At 35.0% G+C, this 21,530-nt stretch overlaps 3 protein-coding genes across 6 annotated transcripts in view; all 3 read left to right on the top strand.

Annotated features, from left to right (window-relative positions):
- The window catches only part of LOC110115152 (6-phosphogluconate dehydrogenase, decarboxylating 1), a 10,808-nt gene extending 8,475 nt beyond the window's left edge, over window positions 1-2,333 (top strand). For all 3 annotated transcript variants that reach the window (XM_028699086.1, XM_020848289.2, XM_020848288.2), the window contains exon 2: window positions 498-2,333. In XM_028699086.1, coding sequence (XP_028554919.1) covers window positions 505-1,962 — 1,458 coding nt within the window. In that variant the 5' untranslated portion in view covers window positions 498-504 and the 3' untranslated portion in view covers window positions 1,963-2,333. The remainder of the gene's footprint in view (window positions 1-497) is intronic.
- A 2,489-nt stretch (window positions 2,334-4,822) lies between these two features.
- On the top strand, window positions 4,823-6,978 carry LOC110115191 (pentatricopeptide repeat-containing protein At1g31920). The gene has a single exon (XM_020848360.2). The coding sequence runs from the start codon at window positions 4,998-5,000 to the stop codon at window positions 6,768-6,770; it is 1,773 nt and encodes a 590-aa protein (XP_020704019.1). The 5' UTR covers window positions 4,823-4,997; the 3' UTR covers window positions 6,771-6,978.
- Window positions 6,979-8,451: 1,473 nt separating this feature from the next.
- LOC110115172 (protein AE7) overlaps window positions 8,452-21,530 on the top strand; it is a 14,132-nt gene continuing 1,053 nt past the window's right edge. Inside the window, exons 1-5 of one of the 2 annotated variants that reach the window (XM_020848330.2) lie at window positions 8,452-8,615; window positions 10,578-10,638; window positions 10,743-10,936; window positions 12,063-12,168; window positions 12,272-12,371. In XM_020848330.2, the coding sequence (XP_020703989.1) occupies window positions 10,813-10,936; window positions 12,063-12,168; window positions 12,272-12,371 (330 nt within the window). In that variant the 5' untranslated portion in view covers window positions 8,452-8,615; window positions 10,578-10,638; window positions 10,743-10,812. The remainder of the gene's footprint in view (window positions 8,616-10,577; window positions 10,639-10,742; window positions 10,937-12,062; window positions 12,169-12,271; window positions 12,372-21,530) is intronic. The other variant, XM_020848329.2, reaches the window with a different exon arrangement.

The following is a 21,530-nucleotide window of genomic DNA, read 5'->3' as shown; positions in this document are numbered from 1 at the left end:
ATATTATAATAATAATAATAATAATAATAAAGACTCCTCTCTTACAATGATTAAATATCTTTTTAATCATACACACATCAGCATCTCGCAGAATACTAAATACTACAATTCTATAGTATCTCATCTTGCCTAAAATCTTTGATTAATGCTTGCTTTTTTAACGCCATCTACCCTTGTTTAAGTCAAGCAGTTAGCATAATATGATCTATCTTTTGATAGAATCTGATTCATCATGCTTTTTATAATAATAATAATAAAGACTCCTCTCTTACAATGATTAAATATCTTTTTAATCATACACATCAGCATCTCGCAGAATACTAAATACTACAATTCTATAGTATCTCATCTTTTCTAAAATCTTTGATTAATGCTTGCTTTTTTAACGCTATCTACCCTTGTTTAAGTCAAGCAGTTAGCATAATATGATCTATCTTTTGATAGAATCTGATTCATCATGCTTTTTTGAAGCTTATGATGCCTGACATGTTAAACAGGTTGAGGATGGCGGCCCTCACAAGGATTGGTCTTGCTGGTCTTGCTGTCATGGGCCAGAACCTTGCTCTCAACATTGCTGAGAAAGGTTTCCCCATCTCTGTATACAACAGAACCACCTCCAAGGTTGATGAGACTATCGAACGTGCTAAGCTTGAAGGAAACCTCCCAGTTTACGGCTTTCATGATCCTCGATCCTTTGTCAACTCAATTCAGAAACCCCGAGTTATCATAATGCTAGTGAAAGCCGGTGCACCTGTCGATCAAACAATTGCGACACTTACTACACACTTGGAGGCTGGTGATTGTATAATAGATGGAGGCAATGAATGGTATGAAAACACGGAGAGAAGAGAGAAAGCCATGAACGAGCTTGGTCTACTTTATTTAGGAATGGGAGTTTCCGGCGGAGAAGAGGGTGCTCGTCACGGGCCTTCACTTATGCCCGGAGGTTCATTTGAGGCATACAAAAATATAGAAGACATTCTTCTCAAGGTGGCTGCTCAAGTTCCAGATAGTGGCCCTTGTGTTACTTACATTGGCACAGGAGGCTCAGGCAATTTTGTGAAGATGGTTCATAATGGGATAGAATATGGTGACATGCAACTGATTGCTGAAGCTTATGATGTGCTGAAGTCTGTAGGCAAGCTCTCGAATGAAGAGTTGCAACATGCTTTCACTGAATGGAACAAAGGAGAGCTTCTTAGTTTCTTGATTGAAATTACAGCTGACATATTTGGAATCAAAGACGACAAGGGCGACGGCTACTTGGTCGACAAAGTCCTGGACAAGACTGGAATGAAAGGTACTGGCAAATGGACCGTACAACAGGCAGCAGATTTATCAGTTGCTGCTCCAACCATTGAGGCATCCTTGGATTCAAGGTTCTTAAGTGGACTTAAGGAAGAAAGAGTTGAGGCTTCCAAAGTGTTCAAGTCAGGTGGTTTTGATGACATTTTAAGCAACCAGCCTGTAGACAAGGCAAGGCTGATTGATGATGTCAGGCAGGCACTTTATGCCTCAAAGATTTGTAGCTATGCACAGGGGATGAACTTGCTTAGAGCAAAGAGTATTGAGAAGGGATGGGATCTCAAGCTTGGTGAGCTTGCAAGGATTTGGAAAGGTGGGTGCATCATTCGCGCTATTTTCTTGGATCGGATCAAGAAGGCTTATGACAGGAATTCTAATCTGTCAAATCTTCTTGTCGACCCTGAGTTCGCCAAGGAGATAATAGATCGGCAGGCAGCGTGGCGCCGGGTTATCTGTCTTGCTATCAATGCCGGCATCAGCACTCCTGGCATGTCAGCAAGCTTGGCCTATTTTGACACTTACAGGAGGGAAAGGCTTCCTGCTAATTTAGTTCAGGCTCAGAGGGACTACTTTGGAGCTCACACATATGAGAGGACTGACATAACTGGATCATTCCACACTGAGTGGTTCAAGATTGCAAGGAAATCGAAGATTTGATGCCATCGGTGCGTCGTTCTACCTTACCTTTGAATGATTATGATTTTTTTTTTTTTGGGACATACAGTAGAGACTCATTTGCTTCCTGAATAGAATAATATGTCCCATGGCAGGATTTGAAACCTTCATATAGCTGTAGTTCTTTGTTGCATTTGCGCTTGATGTTTTGATTCTGTACTATGTTGAAGAGTCTATCCATTTGAACTCTTTGGTTTGTATGAGTACCCTGAAGTTTCTTTTCGGGTACAAGCTCATACAGTTGGTGTTATTTTAATTTTGTATTTCCTAATAATGGTCGAGCAGCTAAAACTCTGTTTTCTCAGTAGTTGAAGGGAAACTTTATCAGAAGAATAATGCTAGTTATGTGATAATGCTCTGATTGCTATTATTGGAAGTGCGCAAGATAAAATAAAATTAAAAAAAAGCTTTGGCACAATAGGAGAGATCTATGTGATCGAAGTATCTGATTTTGGGGTCTGTTCTAACTCTCTTTATATTTTGATGTCTACTATGGCCATATTTGACTTTTAGAAGAAGCAATGATAGTTTGTAATGTTTAATGCAGCTCATTTTAGTCTGTTGGTTGGGAGCTTTGACTATCAACTAAGAGATTTTGGGTTCAAATATTGCGTTTGTGATGTATGTATGAATTTGTCTTAATTAGCTTAAATGTCTTTCAAAAACAAGTTGGTATGCCTATAAGGATGTAGGCTGTTCCATGGGTGGTTTTTGATTTTTGGATATTTAGGCCAATTAAGGCAAGAATCGAACCAAAGACCTTTTGGTTGGTAGCCAAAGCTCCTAACCAACAGACCACGAGGAGTTGTGTAAATTTGATAGATTAAGTAGGTGTTATTTTTGTTTTTATTAAAAATTGTATAAGTTGAATTATGCGAAGGACCCAGTGATGATGAGGGATGGGCGGCAATGGATGTGGAGGTTGGATGATTGAGGTAATTCTCATTTTGAAAATAACACAACTTCAAAAATATTTTGAGAATTCTTGAAAAAAAATTGCATTATTTTTTAAAATGCAATATTGTGCTTGAGCAATTCTTTTCCAAGCCGCACTCTTAAGCTTCGTTTGGACGATTTTCTTATTGTTTCTTGAAATAAATTTTTAGTACAACAATTTTAATTTTTGTATTAAAAAGCTGATTTAAGAAGCAGCAAGAAAGCCATAACAAAAGAAACCTTAGGCTTCATTTGTAATGGCTTTCTTACTGTTTTTAAAGCAGCTTTCATGCACAAAAATTAATTTTGTATTTAAAAAGTTATTTTAAGAAGCAGTAAGAAAGACACCCCCCCAAACTCCAAAAACATGTTCGTGAGTCTCACCCATTTTACGACTTTATGATGTCTTATGATCATGCCTTTGTTGCCTCGCACTGCAAATTACAATTTGGGATTCACTCAACTCTCTCCTCACCCTTACATGAAAAATAATTTTGGAAAAAAAAAAAGATTTTTTTCTTTTAGGGAAAAAGAATCCGGTTATTTGTCCTTGGATTGAGAAAATGGGTAGCTTTTGATTCCTTTGTATGTACATACTTCAATTAATTTTAACATTTATTTATGATGCTATTTGTACTCTAATGATTTCTTTTTTCAATTCCAGATGTAACAATTTACCTTACTTTTATCTTAGATTAATTGCTTCAATAACATGTGCTAATTATAGCATAATAGCCTAACATTTGCTTATTTTGATGATAAATGAATTGAATATATGAATTCCTCATGGTAATGAATAATGTTAGTTTTATGTAGAATCTAATTGTGTGATCAATTGAGTGTACTATTGACTCAAATCTCAATTCTATCGGTCGATCTTCATCAGGGGATTGAAAAAAAAAAAATTCGTACAATTGTACGATGCTAAGACATTGTACATTAGAGCATTGCAGCGTTATACAATTGTGCACATTGGTGTCGTAGCATGAAGCACGGAGGTATTGTAGTTTTAACTTGGTGACAAAGAGCAGAGCATTGCAACGCTCTAGCACTGTGATGTTGCGAGTTGGGATTGAGATAGGGAGTAGAGCGTCATGTCGTTTCAAACCTTGATGCCACACCACTGTTAGTCTTGCTGGATAATTTTCTTTTTGTTTTCATGTTTAACTTGAAGAATTGCACCGGTTCATATTGTAAAAGTGTCTCTTTTTATTAGTTTTGAGATAGAACGATGTGAAGAGAGAAGTGAAGTAAGATAAGGAGTGAATGAAAGAGAGAGTGATATGTGTAATTTCTTCTATTTTCATAGTAAAATTCTTAGTGCTATATGACTCTTTGATTTTTTTTCCAGTTTTCAGTTTTTCATTTACATTTCTGTTGTTTTCCTTTTTTTATTTGTTTCGATTTTGTGATTTTACTTACCTACAAATAGCTTATAAAATATCTAAATATGTTGTATGTTTTATGAAGTAATTGGGTTGATATTCTATAGTATTATAGTCTTGATTAACGGCTCATAACTTTAAAAAAAATATTTTATGGCTTAAAAAATCTAAACTTTCTTAATTAAATTAATTAAAATATATTCTGAGCTTATTTTTCAAATGCCAGTTCTAAATTAGAATGAAAAAGATTTATGTTAATTTTAAATATATTATTTTATACTTTCAATAAGAAAAATATAAATACTCTATAAAAAATAATCAATACATATCCATATATAAGTGAGTTGGGCAAACCGTTATAATCTTTACTGATTACAAGAGAAGGGGTGATGTGGCAATTATTGGGGCCCACGCAATCTTATCTATCCACTATAGCCCAATCTAAACAAGCCAAGCAAATGCCATAGCAAATAAGGTGGGTCCCTTTCCACCTTGCAAGCTATCTTTATTTATTTCAATTTCCAAATGGTTCATGAAGGTGTGTGGACCCCTTTTCTATCTCCTTGCTCCACCCTTATCCCATAGAACGATCCTCCTCACAAACAAGGAAATCTCCGCACAGATCTCCAACCATTACATCACTTCCATCTTCTTCTTCCTCTTCCTTCTTCTTCACATCATATAGGCAATGGAATCATGGTAGGAAGTTTAGGTCTCCACCAACACCTCGCATCGCCATACCATCACAATTATCTCAAAGACCAGAATCCATTAATACAACCACCATGCCTTGTTCCCCTTCACCAAGTCAAAACCATGGAAGACTTCAGAAAAGCTCATGCACAGTTCTTAAAGCTCGGCCTTGACTGCATTCCTCCATACGCCGGAGAGCTCCTCTCAGCTTGTGCTCTGTCCGCTTGGGGCAGCCTTGACTATGCTCTTGCAATCTTCCTCAACCTTGAAGAACCCTGTACATTTGACTACAATGTCATAATCAGAGCTAAAGTCAACCATGATCAATCAAAGTCAGCTCTGCAACTGTACAAAGAGATGATAGAAAGATCTATCAATCCAGATAACTTTACTTTTCCATTTGTTCTCAAGGCTTGCGCTTTACTCTCTGACATCAGAGGAGGAATTCAGTTGCATGGTCATGCAATCAAGCTTGGATTTGATGAAGATGTGTTCATACATAACAGTTTGATTAATTTGTATGGAAAATGCAGGAAGATTGAGCTCAGTTACAAAATTTTTGAGTTAATGGGATCAAACAGGACTATTGCTTCCTGGAGCTCCCTTCTTTCAGCTTACAATAGAATGAATTTCTGCGTTGATTGCCTTCATCTATTTGCTAAAATAAGCTGTGAGAAACTGAAGCCTGATGAAACCTCCATGGTTGCAGCTCTGTCCTCATGCTCAAATTTGGGCTTGCTCGGTCTCGGCCGAAGCTTACATTGCTCATTGCTTAGGAATTACCCAACTTTGAACATAATCATACAGACTTCACTGATCGATATGTATATGAAATGTGGACAATTAGATAAAGGAATGTTGATTTTTGATAAATTGCATGAGAAGAACTTATGGACTTACAGTGCTGTAATCTCAGGCTTGGCAATGCATAATAATTGCAGAAAGGCCTTGCAGGTGTTCTCAGACATGTTAAAAGAAGACCTTAAACCTGATGAAGCTATATATGTTAATGTGCTCAGTGCATGTAGTCATGCTATGATGGTGGAGGAAGGCCTCAAATGTTTCAATCAAATGAGATTTGATCATCAAATAAAGCCTAATGCCCAGCATTATGGATGCCTGGTGGACCTCATGATCGGCGCCGGGAGATTGGATGAGGCCTATGAACAGATCCAAAACATGCCGATCGAGCCTACCGATGCGGCCTGGAGAAGCATTCTGAGTGCTTCTAAGATCAATGGAGATATTGAACTAGCAGAAAGTGCTTACAGAAAGTTGAAGAAGATGGAAGCTGTTAATGCCGGGGACTGTGTGATTTTATCAAACATGTATGCAGAGTTGCAGAGATGGGAAGATGCAGCTGAAGCTCGAAAGGAAATAGTGAACCGAGGTCTGGTACAGGCTCCGGGATTCAGCCAGGTGGAGGTGAAAGGGAAGATCTTTACATTTGTTTCACAAGATAAATCATTTCCTCAGAGTGATGAAGTGCAGGAGATGCTTTATCAGATGGATTGGCAGCTTAGATTTGAGGGATATAAAGCTGATAACTTGAGAAGTTCTGAAGGTCAGAGTCAGAAAATTGCCATTGCTTTTGCTATGATGAACACAAGCTCAGTCTCCACTATAAGAATCTTTACAAACCTCAGAATGTGCAGTGAGTGCCATGAATATACTGAATGGATATCGAAGGTTTTTGAGAGGGACATTATTGTCAGGGATAGACGCCGGTTTCATCATTTTAGACTGGGATTTTGTTCTTGTGATAATTGCTGGTGAATTATGGGTAAGGATATTCTAACATATTGTGATGAGGATGAATTTTTTGTCTTTGAGTTAGCTTTGAAATTAATGAAATTCAAGTTAAAATCAAAATTTGAATTTCACTTATTTTAAAGTTAATTTAATGACTATTGTTATGTGCTCTAAGATTGGAGAGATTATTTTGTGCGGAGATCGGAATGCTCCATGTCAGTAGTACTGAGCCGCGATGCCGAGCAGTACTGAGCCGTGGTATTGAGCCAATGGGTGACATGGCGCATTCTGATTGGTCTCCGGACGGCGTTCGACGTCCATACAGAATAATTAATCCTAAAATTGACGGCGATACAGTGTATGTTAATATCTTCGTTTTAGATAAAAATTTAACATCCATAGAAAACAAAAATTTTAAAAGACCAGAGTTTTTATGTGAAATATAGTATAATTCAACTTTCTGATTCCCGTTATTAAGATTATATAAATTAGGTGTTTGAAAGAGAATAAATAAACCTATAAAATTCATTTTTACTAAATTTGTGTCAAGGTATCCTAAATAATATTTTTTTTCTTCAAAAGTGGCTTAGGTGCTTCTCTACATTTTGTATTTTTAAGGAATCGACAAATAAGCTAATATACATAGAATTCTAGCTTAAGTTTTCTTTTTTAATGAACATAATTTTTTTTATTTGATATTATATTCATCTCAAAATAAATTTAATGATTATAAAATTAATTTCAAGCAATTTCAAATCAATAATTTCTTCCCTAAAATTTTTCCTATTTGAAGTGCTTCAACTTTCCACAAACTTATGCAAGGGAAAAAAAAACATTGATCATGTTTTTAGATAAAATAGCTTATTTAGATTTTGTTTGAGACAACTTTCTTATTGCTTATAAATTAATTTTTTAGCACAAAAATTTTAGTTATAGAAATTTTTGTTCTAAAAAATTGTTTTAGAAACTAATAAGAAAGCTGTCTTAAACAAACCAGGTAGCAAGAAAAAGGAAAACCTCTTTTCCCAAAACAAAAAATTACTTTTTTATTTGTTTCTAAAATAACTTTTTAGTGAAAAAAATTCTTGAAACGGCAAAAAAAACAGTAGTCACAAGCTGTCCCAAACGAAGCCCGTTAAAAAAATAGCTTTTTTTTGTTTTGTTGATGATAAATTAAGTTCTTATTTCTATTTTTACCCAACAAAAACCACACCTATCAACAGGATTTATTAAATTTGGAATCTCGAAATTTTTATATGAAAGTGATTAAAGCTGATGAAATCTAATAAAATTATTTATTTAATTGTTATAAGATTTAAATTTTTAGTTTAAATATAAATTTAATAAAATTATTAATAATAAATTTGAAACATATAATCATGTTATTTGTGAGTATAATTAGTTTCCGTAATATTTACTTAATAATTAATTAATAAAATTAAACTAATTTAATATGATAATTAAGAATTAAATTAATTCATAATCAAGCTATAAATAGTATTATTTAATTAATTATTAAAAATTATTAAGATTAATTTAATTGTAATCAACATATTGATATCTAATTTATTTAATAAATTATAAAATATTTGCAATTAATTAAAAAAGTAATATCTAATTCTAAGAAATCATTTATTTATGAATTTTAATATAAAATTCAATGGGTTTCCTTACGCATTCATTTCTTTTTAGGTTCTGGAATTTACCTCAGGGAATAAATCCTTAGCCCTAACGGATCTCCCCTTCCCTCGCTTCGACGGCAAACCGCCGATACCTTGCCAGTGCTCGCCTTGTAAAGCCCTAGCCTCCTCTGCCTCGCCGAAGCGGTCGTCGTATCGGAAGTCAGGACGGAAGCTCGTGACGAAGAAGGTACCTCTCTATCTTTCTCCCCTTCGCGCGTTTCATCGGGTAAGACATGTAAATACGCAGAACTCTCTGATTAACTAAATCCGGAATATAAGGCAAAATGGAGAAGAAACAGGATTTAGACTAAATCCGGCGTAATACCAAACAGTCCATAAAGATTATCTTGATAGGCATCAATCGATCGAGTCATTTTTCAATTACATGGAAATTCCTCTGGCGAAACAAGCCCGATATGTCGTCTATAAGTTGAAATATGGAGCGGGGGCATTGATGGCTGCAATCGACACAATCCCGATGGAAGTAAGAGAAATGAAACAGGAGGAATTAGGTAAGGTTGAAACAACTACTATGCAGGCCGTTTCTTCCATCTGACTTCGAACAGTTTGTTCTACCTATAGTATCAACGTTATTCCCAAGTAACTAGGATAGCGAACAGCTATAATGAAGAATTCTTTCGACTTAGCGCCTGAAACATTTTGAACGAATCTGCCCAACAACTGGTCGCTCAATACGTTGGTGGGATTAAGGAATGATAGATTGAACAATATTTTGTAAGAAATGTATTGAGAGTATAATTTGTTTAAGATAAGATAGTGAAATCAGACTTCAATGGTTTGGACATGATATATTGAACAATATTTTGTAAGAAATGTATTGAGAGTATAATTTGTTTAAGATAAGATAGTGAAATCAGACTTCAATGGTTTGGACATGCATAGTACAGGATAGCAAATACCACAACAACAACAACATCAAGCCTTTATCGCACTTTTTCTCTATCATAAAATTGATAGGTGAAATTATTGTCAAAGGTTTATGAAGAAAACAAAGGGTTAGGCCAAATGTAATATGGATAGAAGTTAATTTGAGCAGAATAATTTTAACTCCTCATGTGAATCATAATGGGAACAAATTTTAGACTAAGAAACTATGAGACTATCCCCAAATAGTTTGATAAATATAATGATTATGAACTTTAACAAATAAATTGATATTTCGGAAGCTAATGCCTTGAAATTCAAAGTGTATCTCCAAGGAATTTAGAATACCTCAAATAACTCATTTTTTATGAATTTGGAATTTGCTTAAATTGGGAGGATTCATAATTGATTATTCGTGTGCCCACATGACCTCCAGCTTTATGCGACCTTCTCCTCACAAGCTCGCCTAAGCCATCTTGTGACATCGTCGACCATGTCGTGCTTGCCTTGTGACACCATCGATGCATCCTTTGGTTCTCCTTGTGACCTCTATCTCTCCTCGCGATCTCTTGTTCTAGCTCTCCTTGTATGCCCTAAGTTGAATTCATTCCAAGAGATGAAGCTATTCCTGTGACTTTCGGATCCGGCTTCATCCTCATCCTTTAGCGCTCTTCCCTGTGACCCCTATCTCTTCCCACGTGATGCCATCCCCACGTTATCGTCATCCTTGCATGCTATAGAATTGTTTAAAAATAATTTTTTTTTTGGGACATTTAGGCCAATTAAGTCAAACTCACACACACATCACATACGCAAGTCTCAAACTTAAGAGCTCTTGGTTGATAGCAAAGCTCTCAACCAACAGACCAATGTGAGCTGCGGAAATAAATTCAGTTTCATTTTACTTCAGTTCAGATGCCAAAAAAAAAAAAATCTTCTCAATTTATTTTACAATTAACCAAATAAATGCATTTTTATTACTTAACACTGCAATTAATATACAAATGTATTCTAGATACTTGCAGCAAACAACCACTTAATATTTAAGAATTTAGCATTTTTTATTGACAATCTCAATAAGGTTCCTGATCTAGAGGTTATGTTTTTTGTTTAATTAGTGTGATATGTTTCCTTATTGTATGGCGTTTCCTCAACTTCCTCATGGTAAGGTGGTCTATTAATCTCTTGATCTATATGTTATGCATTTAACTTTCTGCTTTTCTTCTTTGTGATTATAATTTTCTTAAATTATTGCTGACGCTAGGTAGCTTCTATTTCTAATGATGTTTGGAATGTAGAAACATGTAGACAGTGGTGATGTGTGAGTGAGTTTGTTTTCTTCGTATGCCAATTGGTTTGTCATTCTTGTTGCCACGGAGTTTTTTTGGTTGAAATTTTTTTACTAAATCATTATCTTTCCTTTCTCCAGGAATTATTTATCAAATTTGCAAAAGAAAACAGAGATTCCACCCTCAGGTTCTTTTGCTGAGTAATAAAGAATGCCTAGGGAATTGATTAACGCCAATCCTGTTGTGCATGGAAAGAAAGAAAGGCGTGTTAGGAATGATTCGCCAAATATTGATGAGTATGCGGAAGAGTCCATTGATCAACAAGAAATTTTTGATATCCTTATAATGCAGAATCATATCATACCATATTATGCACTTTCGTTTGTCTCTAATTGATTGTATTTTCTTTCAACTAAAAAGAATTGTTAACAATTTCGAAATATTTGTTGTCTGAACAGCATAAGTTATTCCATTGTAATTTCATTGCTCATGCCCTCCCCAACTTCTTCATGGTAGTTTAATTAACATTTTTATTTGATAATTAAATAGGGAAATCTCTCCTAAACCAGAAAAACCTTGGTCAGCATTTTCAGTTCATTAATGCGGAAGTTTATGATTTTATATTCTCATGTTTCCCCAAGTTCTTCCATTTGCAATATTATAAATTTTTTGTGCGTGAATATAAATGGCATTGCTTGCTCTATGTCAACATCATACTTGGTATTTGCTACTAGCTGTGTTGCTCTTATTTGCGATCTGTCTTCGAGCTTTTACTTTGATGAGTTTAATCAGACTATTTTTGGGAGAGAGGAAAAAAGAAAAGTTTTTCAATTTTATTTTTATACAAGAAGAAGAAAATAATTCCATGCTGGATAAATGCATGGGTGTTTCATTATAAGACCGTGCTTGCTTGTGGTTTCAAAATATAATTTTTAGAGATTGCATTTTCCATCTGAAGATCATGCCATTTTTGGTTTGCTGGTTTGACAAGGGCCATTTTCTTGTTAGATCTGATCCAATACTATTCATTTGGTGGCCTGAAGTTTATAATATATTTATTTTGGTGCAAGCTTGGGGAAACCTACAATTCTAAAGATTCAAGAACATTAAATCATTGAATTTCAGATTGGCTAATAGTACTTGTTGATGCTGTGAACGCACAGCAAAAGTTCTTGGTTGATTGATTGATTCAAAATGTGTAGGAAATTTCTGTTCTTACCTCAAAATAATTTTTCATTGTATGCATGGTAAGCTTTCCATATTATGCATTAGTTTTGTCCAATTTTGTTTCTAAGCATAGTTTGTTATTGAATAGTTTTAGGATGTTGGCAAAGTGCTACTTCTTAAATTTCCCATTTGCGTTACTTTGCCAATATTAGCTTTTTCATGAATTAGCAAGGATCTAGTTTTGCAATATTGGACAAACTACTACGAGTTACTGTTCTCCTTAATCTTCTCAAATCATATTAGGGATATAAAAGACCCTGAACACCCGTACTCATTGGAAGAATTGAATGTTGTTTCAGAAGACTCAATTGAAGTCAATGACAAGCTAAACCATGTCAGGCAAGATTTTCAAGCGCTTTTAAATTTGAAATGTTCTTTCGTTGCATGACAGATTTGTATGTGTTGTAGCTATTGCCAAACCAAGTTACCATTTCTTATATAGGGTCACTTTTACTCCTACTGTTGAGCATTGTAGTATGGCTACCATTATTGGACTTTGCATACGTGTGAAACTTATGCGCAGTCTACCTTCGCGTTACAAGGTATGTCACAATGTTTAGCATGAAAGTATAGAATAATAGAATTTTAACATGGTGAGGCAATTCCTTTTAAGAAAAAAAAATGTTCATGATCATTTATATTGTGACTGCTTCGTTTTCTCTATGCTTCTTGTGTTTGTTGGAACATGTCATTTTTTTTTAAAAACTCCTGACAACTTGCTTTTGTACACTGGTCAAACTGGAATTGATCTTTATTTTGTTTTTGTTATGCTATGTGATCTTTTTTAATAATTCCTGTAGGGTTTTTTATTAACATGAATGATAAGCAGTTTTTCAGAAAATTTTGGGATGTAAGTACCCCTGAGTTGGCTATCTAATGGTGGAGCAATGACACAGTAGGAGACTAAAATTGAGATTGGAGGCATAGTTGTAAAGATTAGGTAATTGGCTGGCTGGTGGTGGTGGGTTAAATGGGAGATGTTGGCCACATCAATGTGGAATAAGGGGCTCTGATAGGGCTATTGTTGGTATGCAGCTTGTGTAAAAAGACAAATGAATTGGCATTTCTGCAGGAAGAATATTCCATTTCATTGGATGGTGACTATGGAGCTGAAAGGAGGGAATTGGTGGATTGTGACTATGATGTTAATGAGGATGGCAGTGATAACGTTTGAAGAGTGGTCAAGAGGGTAGTGTCACTTGGCAGAGGATTTTTTATTTGTATTTGTAGAGAGCAAAGGATTTAAAATATATGTTTTTGTTGCATAGCCTTTTCTAACGTGAAGCGTGGAATCTTCTAATTGGTGGTGCCATGTGTGCATCAAATTCTTTTTTGGACATGGGAATGGTCCATGATTATATCTATTTTGCTCCGCTTGCAAATATAAAGGAACAATTGGACAACATATCATGTACATTTGTCCTTCGAAAATAACAAAAATAAATAGTATGTTTTAAATCCAAACAACTAAAAGGTAATGGTTTATGATATACTGGTTAATCTTTTGTGTGATGATATTAATGTTTATGCTTAATGATTTTCTTTGATACATAGGATGATACATTGATAGGAAGTGGTTGTACTTTTCAGCAAAATCAGTGGACGAAACACAAAAATTAGGAAGAAGAATGCCCAAAAAATAATTTTTATTGAAAGAACTACGAAGATAAATACAACATATAATTTGATCTTAAATTGGAGAGGAACATGTGGTCCTAGGTCTTCAATCTTCATTTAGTTATCATAGTTCAGGTGCATATTTTAGGGATGGTTACCAGGCTTGAATAAACTTTGCCACATCCTTTTGGTGCATTTTTCCAACTCCGTTGCCGTACTAACACCAAGTGTTGAAAGCCCCACTTAAAATTGAGGCCAAAAGAGGGAGGAAAGGCAAAGTAGCCCATCATGGTATATCCAAAAAGAGTTCAAATGGGGGGTACAACAAACATACCCTGCGGTTTGATTACTCATGAGAAGCCATCTAGAAGACAATGATTGTAGAAATCAATAAAAGATGGGCAGTACAACAAGTTCATCGATTGAACAACCTCTCACAATCTTCCAAATTATTGCTACAACCTGGCCAAACGATGGAACAGCCGAACAATTAATTAACATGCAAAAACATTAAGCAGCACCTCCAAAAAAGCCCATGCAGCACTCCACTCAAGCAAAAACAACAATTATAGCTGGTTGGATGGAAAGATCAGCAGCTGATAAAGCTTGTACAGCAATAAGGATAACCTCAAATGCAGTCCAAATGAAGGGTCAATAGCAGTTACTTCTTGTTGCTTGTGGCTAGTAGCAAGATGAGGCTAAGGAAGATCTTTTTGGGCTAAATATTCATTTTAAGTTGATCATGTTTTTTTTTTTTTCTATATTTGACACAAGATGTTAGCAGAACCTAATTTTAGTATAACTATTCAACAATTTGAAGTTAGAAATCATAGCCCAATACAAATTCTTATTCGTTGACGTGCTTCAAGAGATAATTCAAGTACAAGGTGGATTGAAAGTGCACTTCAAGTTTTCAATAACAGTGATACATCGACGAGGTTAGTTGTGAGGTCATATCTCTTGATATGTGCGACATGACTTTTACAACTTAGACATAGGAGTCATAAAATGCATGCGGTCATGCAATACTTATTTAATGCAAAGAACAAAATGCATTTCGACCCCGTCGTATCTCACAAGTCAAGATGAGATCTTAATATCTTCAATCTTTGATTTAAGTAAAAATAGTATACTTTTTATTGTCTCTAGGACTACTGCTTTCTTTTATCTTGATATGTTATCTCTTAGTCAAGCTAAAAAGACGAGCAGTGCTAATCTTGGCTTCGTTTTGTTTGTTCTACACGAGAAGACAATAAAATTGGATAAGATTTCTTTTGTTTCCTATGTGCTTGACCCTTTCTAGGGCAAACATATTAACTAGCTCTTGTAGGAATTTCCACCCTTTTCCAGGACATGTAGACTTACTGGCTTGTGATGAATGGATTGCCATTGATCGAGGAAGCTCTTATGCTAAATTAATTCTTGCACCAGTATTCTCTAATATTATCTGAGTTGATTAGGTGCTAGGTGGCTAACTAGGCAGAGCAGTTCATCATGTGGATCACCAATGGTATTTGTTTAAAATAGGATGATGGATAGCCAGGGTGCATCAATTATAAGGCACCAAATAAGATCACAAAAAAAAAAAAAAAAAATCCATCCATTATCTCGATGCTTAGTCGATTAAAGAGACCCAAAAAAATTGCCAAAAAGAGAGACTTAAAGGCACTGACCAAATTGTATTCATAGGAAGGAGTTCGACTCTTCCATCATATATTAAAATTCATAAGAGTGAATGAAACCTAAGGGAAGCTATGATTCAAGCTGATTTGAATTTGATGGCTAAATTGGGGCAGGTCAACAATAGTTTGGTCAATTGAAAAAAAAAGCTAATTCCCTTCTGGTTGGGTGATTGGATTCAAAAGCGGGACTGTTGTGTTCAACCCATTTTTTTGATAGAATTTTATTTGAATTTGATGTTTTTATCATCTTAGATATTAGCCTAAAGAATTGGTCAGTTTTTGTATTTAGTAGGATGGTAAGTAGAATTTTAAAAAGTTGGTTTGGCTTTCAAGTTTTATAGAGAAATTATCTCCTTGATTTGGGGGATAAAGTTAGTCTATGCTTCCAAAATTAGGAAGACGCCTCTTCCTGATTCTTCCATTTAGTTAGAATTTTGATTTAATTTTTTTCATAAATGGATTTTCTGATAAATGAAAAATTAGATTTTAAATTTCCAAATTTGAGTTTCATATCTTCCACTTCCCCTACCCTCTCTCTCTCTCTCTCTCTCTCTCTCTCTCTCTCTCTCTCTCTCTATCTAATGCCTTTCTTCACTCTCTATTTTTAGCAAGGACCAAAGACCTAGAAGGCTTGGAAGAAGCCATGAGTAACCAAACTTTATTTTGGATGGTCTCAATTATCTAAAATATTTCACAAAGCAGTAAATTATTGTAAGGACAACAAATTGCTTTTTAATGGAGAGTTACCAAAAAAAAGTGCAAAAGAGAAGGAATGGCATCACTTACAAGTTTGTCTATGAATCTCTTTCACTTTTGTATCTAAGGTTCTTGAATCAATTGATCATCTAGACCAAGCTGAGTCGAGGAGATTCACGAGGATTCTTCCAAAAATCAATTATTCTTGATCAACTCAATTTTTAGACGTGGCTGATGAAGAGGGGCATTGTGCTAGAGCACAAATCTTGCTAGGGTGCAAAAATGCTTTAAAGATTGCGTTGAAGCACAAAACTCCCTAATGGGATGCTATAAATTGCGCTAAGGCTTTTCCTTGCAAAAGAACATTTTCCCTCGTTTAAGCTATGGATTGCTTTGGAAAACATAGAGGGAGTTGAAAGTAAACTTGAATTATGGAGGTCAACATTAGAAACTAAAGGTTTTCGCTTGAGTAGATCTAAAACGGAATATATGGAGTGTAATTTTAGTAGAAATAAAACAAGTGAGAGAATTGTGAATTTGCTATCTAATGGTGGAGCAATGACACAGTAGGAGACTAAAATTGAGATTGGAGGCATAGTTGTAAAGATTAGGTAATTGGCAGGCTGGTGGTGGTGGGTGAAATGGGAGATGTTGGCCACATCAATGTGGAATAAGGGGCTCTGATAGGGCTATTGTTGGTATGCAGCTTGTGTAAAAAGACAAATGAATTGGCATTTCTGCAGGAAGAATATTCCATTTCATTGGATGGTGACTATGGAGCTGAAAGGAGGGAGTTGGTGGATTGTGACTATGATGTTAATGAGGATGGCAGTGATAACGTTTGAAGAGTGGTCAAGAGGGTAGTGTCACTTGGCAGAGGATTTTATATCTGTATTTGTAGAGAGCAAAGGATTTAAAATATATGTTTTCTTTGCATAGCCTTTTCTAACGTGAAGCGTGGAATCTTCTAATGGGTGGTGCCATGTGCGCATCAAATTCTTTTTTGGACATGGGAATGGTCCATGATTATATCTATTTTGCTCCACTTTCAAATATAAAGGAACAATTGGACAACATATCATGTTCATTTATCCTTTGAAAATAACAAAACTAAATAGTATGTTTTAAACCCAAACAACTAAAAAGTAATGGTTTATGATATACTGGTTAATCTTTTGTGTAATGATATTAATGTTTATGCTTAATGGTTTTCTTTGATACATAGGATGATACTTTGATAGGAAGTGGTTGCACTTTTCAGCAAAATCAATGGACGAAACACAAAAATTAGGAAGAAGAATTCCCAAAAAATAATTTTTATTGAAAGAACTAGGAAGAGAAATACAAGATATAATTTGATCTTAAATTGGAGAGGAACATGTGGTCCTAGGTCTTCAATCTTCATTTAGTTATCATAGTTCAGGTGCATATTTTAGGGATGGTTACCAGGCTTGAATAAACCTTGCCACATCCTTTTGGGTATATCCAAAAAGAGTTCAAATGGGGGGTACAACAAACATACCCTGCGGTTTGATTACTCATGAGAAGCCATCTAGAAGACAATGATTGTAGATATCAATAAAAGATGGGCAGTACAACAAGTTCATCGATTGACCAACCTCTCACAATCTTCCAAATTATTGCTACAACCTGGCCAAACGATGGAACAGCCGAACAATTAATTAACATGCAAAAACATTAAGCAGCACCTCCAAAAAAAGCCCATGCAGCACTCCACTCAAGCAAAAACAACAATTATAGCTGGTTGGATGGAAAGATCAGCAGCTGATAAAGCTTGTACAGCAATAAGGATAACCTCAAATGCAGTCCAAATGAAGGGTCAATAGCAGTTACTTCTTGTTGCTTGTGGCTAGTAGCAAGATGAGGCTAAGGAAGAGCTTTTTGGGCTAAATTTTCATTTTAAGTTGATCATGTTTTTTTTTTTTTTCTATATTTGACACAAGATGTTAGCAGAACCTAATTTTAGTATAACTATTCAACAATTTGAAGTTAGAAATCATAGCCCAATACAAATTCTTATTCGTTGACGTGCTTCAAGAGGTAATTAAAGTACAAGGTGGATTGAAAGTGCACTTCAAGCTTTCAATAACAGTGATACATCGACGAGGTTAGTTGTGAGGTCATATCTCTTGATTTGTGCGACATGATTTTTACAACTTAGACATAGGAGTCTGATAGGAAATACTTGAGTTCGCAAGTAACCCTAAGGTAATACTTGAGTTCGCAAGCAATCCTAACCCAAAGTTCGCAAGCAATCCTAACCCAAACCAGTGAAAATTCAACAGCAAAACTGCTGTCCACAGCAGAAAAACAGGGAAAAACTGAGAGAAACGCAATAGAAACTCGTAGGGAAACCAAGCAAACACTTTTATTTCAATAGAAGATGAAAAGCACTTGCAAGATACAACTTTCCTTCAATTCGAGAGAAAGGAAAAACTCTCCAATGATCTCCGGCAAAGCCAAGAGCCCAAGAACACCAAACCCTAGATCTCAAAATAATTCAAATTCAAGATGATCCCCAATTCCCCCCCCCCCCCCCCAAATCTCCTAATTAAATTAATTCCTCATAAAGGACAATACTAAACTTCCTAAAACAGCCTTCTACATTCAAATTTTCCCTCCTAATCGCACTTAAGACAAGTTGGGTCCACCTGGAATTACCGCTCCCCTACCCTGTTTATTCCAGCGTGAATAAACTTGGACCGATCCAGGCTGGACCGGTCCAACCGGCCCCTCCTGGGCCGGCGGCATATCAGAGTCATAAAATGCATGATCTCACAAGTCAAGATGAGATCTTAATATCTTTAATCTTCGATTTAAGGAAAAATAGTATACTTTTTATTGTCTCTAGGACTACTTTCTTTTATCTTGATATGTTATCTCTCAGTCAAGCTAAAAAGATGAGCAGTGCTAATCTTGGCTTTGTTTTGTTTGTTCTACACGAGAAGACAATAAAATTGGATAAGATTTCTTTTGTTTCCTATGTGCTTGACCCTTTCTAGGGCAAACATATTAACTAGCTCTTGTATGAATTTCCACCCTTTTCCAGGAAATGTAGACTTACTGGCCAAGATATTTGTGATGAATGGATTGCCATTGATCGAGGAAGCTCTTATGCTAAATTAATTTTTGCACCAGTATTCTCTATTATTATCTGAGGTGATTAGGTGCTAGGTGGCTGACTAGGCAGAGCAGTTCATCATGTGGATCACCAATGGTATTGTTTAAAAATAGGATGATGGATAGCCGGTGTGCATCAGTTATAAGGCACCAAATAAAATCACCAAAAAAATAAATCCATCCATTATCTCGATGCTTAGTCGATTAAAGAGACCCAAAAAAATTGCCAAAAAGAGATGGACTTAAAGGCACTGACCAAATTGTATTCAGAGGAAGGAGTTCGACTCTTCCATCATATATTAAAATTCATAGGAGTGAATGAAACCTAAGGGAAGCTATGATTCAAGCTGATTTGAATTTGATGGCTAAATTGGGGCAGGTCAACAATAGTTTGGCCAATTGAAAAAAAAAAAAAAGCTAATTCCCTTGGGGTTGGGTGATTGGACTCAAAAGCGGGACTGTTGTGTTCAACCCATTTTTTTGATAGAATTTTATTTGAATTTGATGTTTTTATCATCTTAGATATTAGCCTAAAGAATTGGTCAGTTTTTGTATTTAGTAGGATGGTAAGTAGAATTTTAAAAAGTTGGTTTGGCTTTCAAGTTTTATAGAGAAATTATCTCCTTGATTTGGGGGATAAAGTTAGTCTATGCTTCCAAAATTAGGAAGACTCAGTTATTAAAATAATTCCTTATGATAAAGTTAGTATTTCTTCCAAATTAAATATCTCTCTCTTGATTCTTCCATTTAGTTAGAATTTGATTTAATTTTTTCAAAATATTTTTATAAATAAATTAATTTTAAATTTCAAATTTTAGTTATATCTCATTCCTACCTCTCTCTTTCTCTCTCCCTTCTATTATCTATCTATGTTTTCCTTTCTCCTTCTATTTTTAGGCAAGGTACAAATGCTATGGAAGTGTTGTAATAATGGTCATGAGTAACAATTTATTTTGTATGGTGGTCTAATTATCTAAAATATTTCACAAAAGAGGTAATTATTGTAAGGGACAACAAATTTTAATTGGAGATTACCAAAAAAAGTGCAAAGAGAAGGGAATGATCACTTAACAAGTTTGTCTAATGGAATCTCTTTACTTTTGTATTAAGGGTTTTGGATTTTTTCATTTGTATCTAATTTTAATAATTGGATGGTGGTTTTGGTTATTTGACTCAACAATTTGGGGGATCACAGTCGTGGTTGGAGGACCAAGGTGATAAGGGATTCACGAGGGATTTCCAAAATCATTATTTTGGGGGATCACTCAATTTTTTAGACGTGTGATGAAGAGGGGCAAATTGTGCTAGAGCACAAATTTGCTAAGGGTGAAACTGCTTTTAAAAGATGCTGTTGAAGCAAAGAATCCTATGGGATCTTATAAATTGCGCCCAAAAGGGTTTTATTGCAAAAGAACATTTTCCTCTTTTTAACTATGGATTGCTTTGTAGAATGTCAAGGGAATGACTTGAATGGGAAAATGTAAGTAATCTCCTTACATGATTCAAGACCACAGACAAACAAAATGGACAAGATCTAGGCATTGGTTTGAAGAGCTTTTTTGACTGTTTTTGCAATAAAAAAGTGGTGAGAATAATGTCTTTTGGCGAATGGCTTTTTCAATCTTTTTTTCAAATTTTATCTTTAAGAGCTCTTTTTTGAAGAAATTTTTTTAAATTGCGACTTAGTAAAGGAGCTTTAAAAGAAAAATAGAATACTTAACCCCTACACAAGTAAAATCTTAATCATACATTGATTAAGTAGTTTTTTCAGGCTTGCTGTAAAAATTGTGACAATTTTATAAAATTCAGATGGCGATTAAAATGAGATAATTGATCTTGATTTCTTTGTGGTGTTCTTCTTGATGATTAATTTAACCCCTGTTTACTAAAGAATTTTGTCTGGCATCAAGACTTGAAAAATTCAGAAGATAAGTAACTAATCTGTTGACTAAATCATAGAATCTTATAGTATTGTTCTCATATCTATAGCTATAACATAATGCACAAACTATGGTTTGGAGTACTCTTCTCTGAAGGATAATTAATATAGAATTGCTCATATTGAAAATTTTTTAAAGTTTCATTAAAAAAACTCTCAATTATATGCAACATATGGACTAAATATAGATTTTTACGGGGTCTAAAACTTATTTTGTATTCGATTTTTTGGCCCTCAATATAAACAGAATTTTTTTGGCGCTTGGTTTTGAATCCTTATTCCAATGGTGGCGATGTTGGCATTAAAAGAGAAGCATAATTAAGTGTTGCAGTGAGGGAGTCAGGTGGTTGAGGGGTTTTATCCTAGAGTTTGAGGCTAAATGAATAATACGGAAAAGGTTGGAGTAGCTCAGTGGAGAAAATTAAGAGAGAGTCCGCTTAGATGTGGATCACATAAAACGTGCGGCTTCTGATTTGGCGGTTAGGAAGTAGAGGTATTAGATTTGACTATGTTAAGAAAATGTAAGAGGTAGGACTAAAAAGATTTTGTAGAAAATATTAGAATGATCTTTCTTTATTAGAATTTTAAAACGAGATTAGACTTTAATAAGGGAAATGGAGAAACCA

The sequence above is a fragment of the Dendrobium catenatum genome, unplaced genomic scaffold, assembly GCF_001605985.2.
Source record: "Dendrobium catenatum unplaced genomic scaffold, ASM160598v2 fragScaff_scaffold_1220, whole genome shotgun sequence".
NCBI lineage: Eukaryota > Viridiplantae > Streptophyta > Magnoliopsida > Asparagales > Orchidaceae > Dendrobium > Dendrobium catenatum.
Note: the sequence above shows the minus strand (reverse complement) of the source record. Positions and strands in the feature narration are given on the sequence as shown.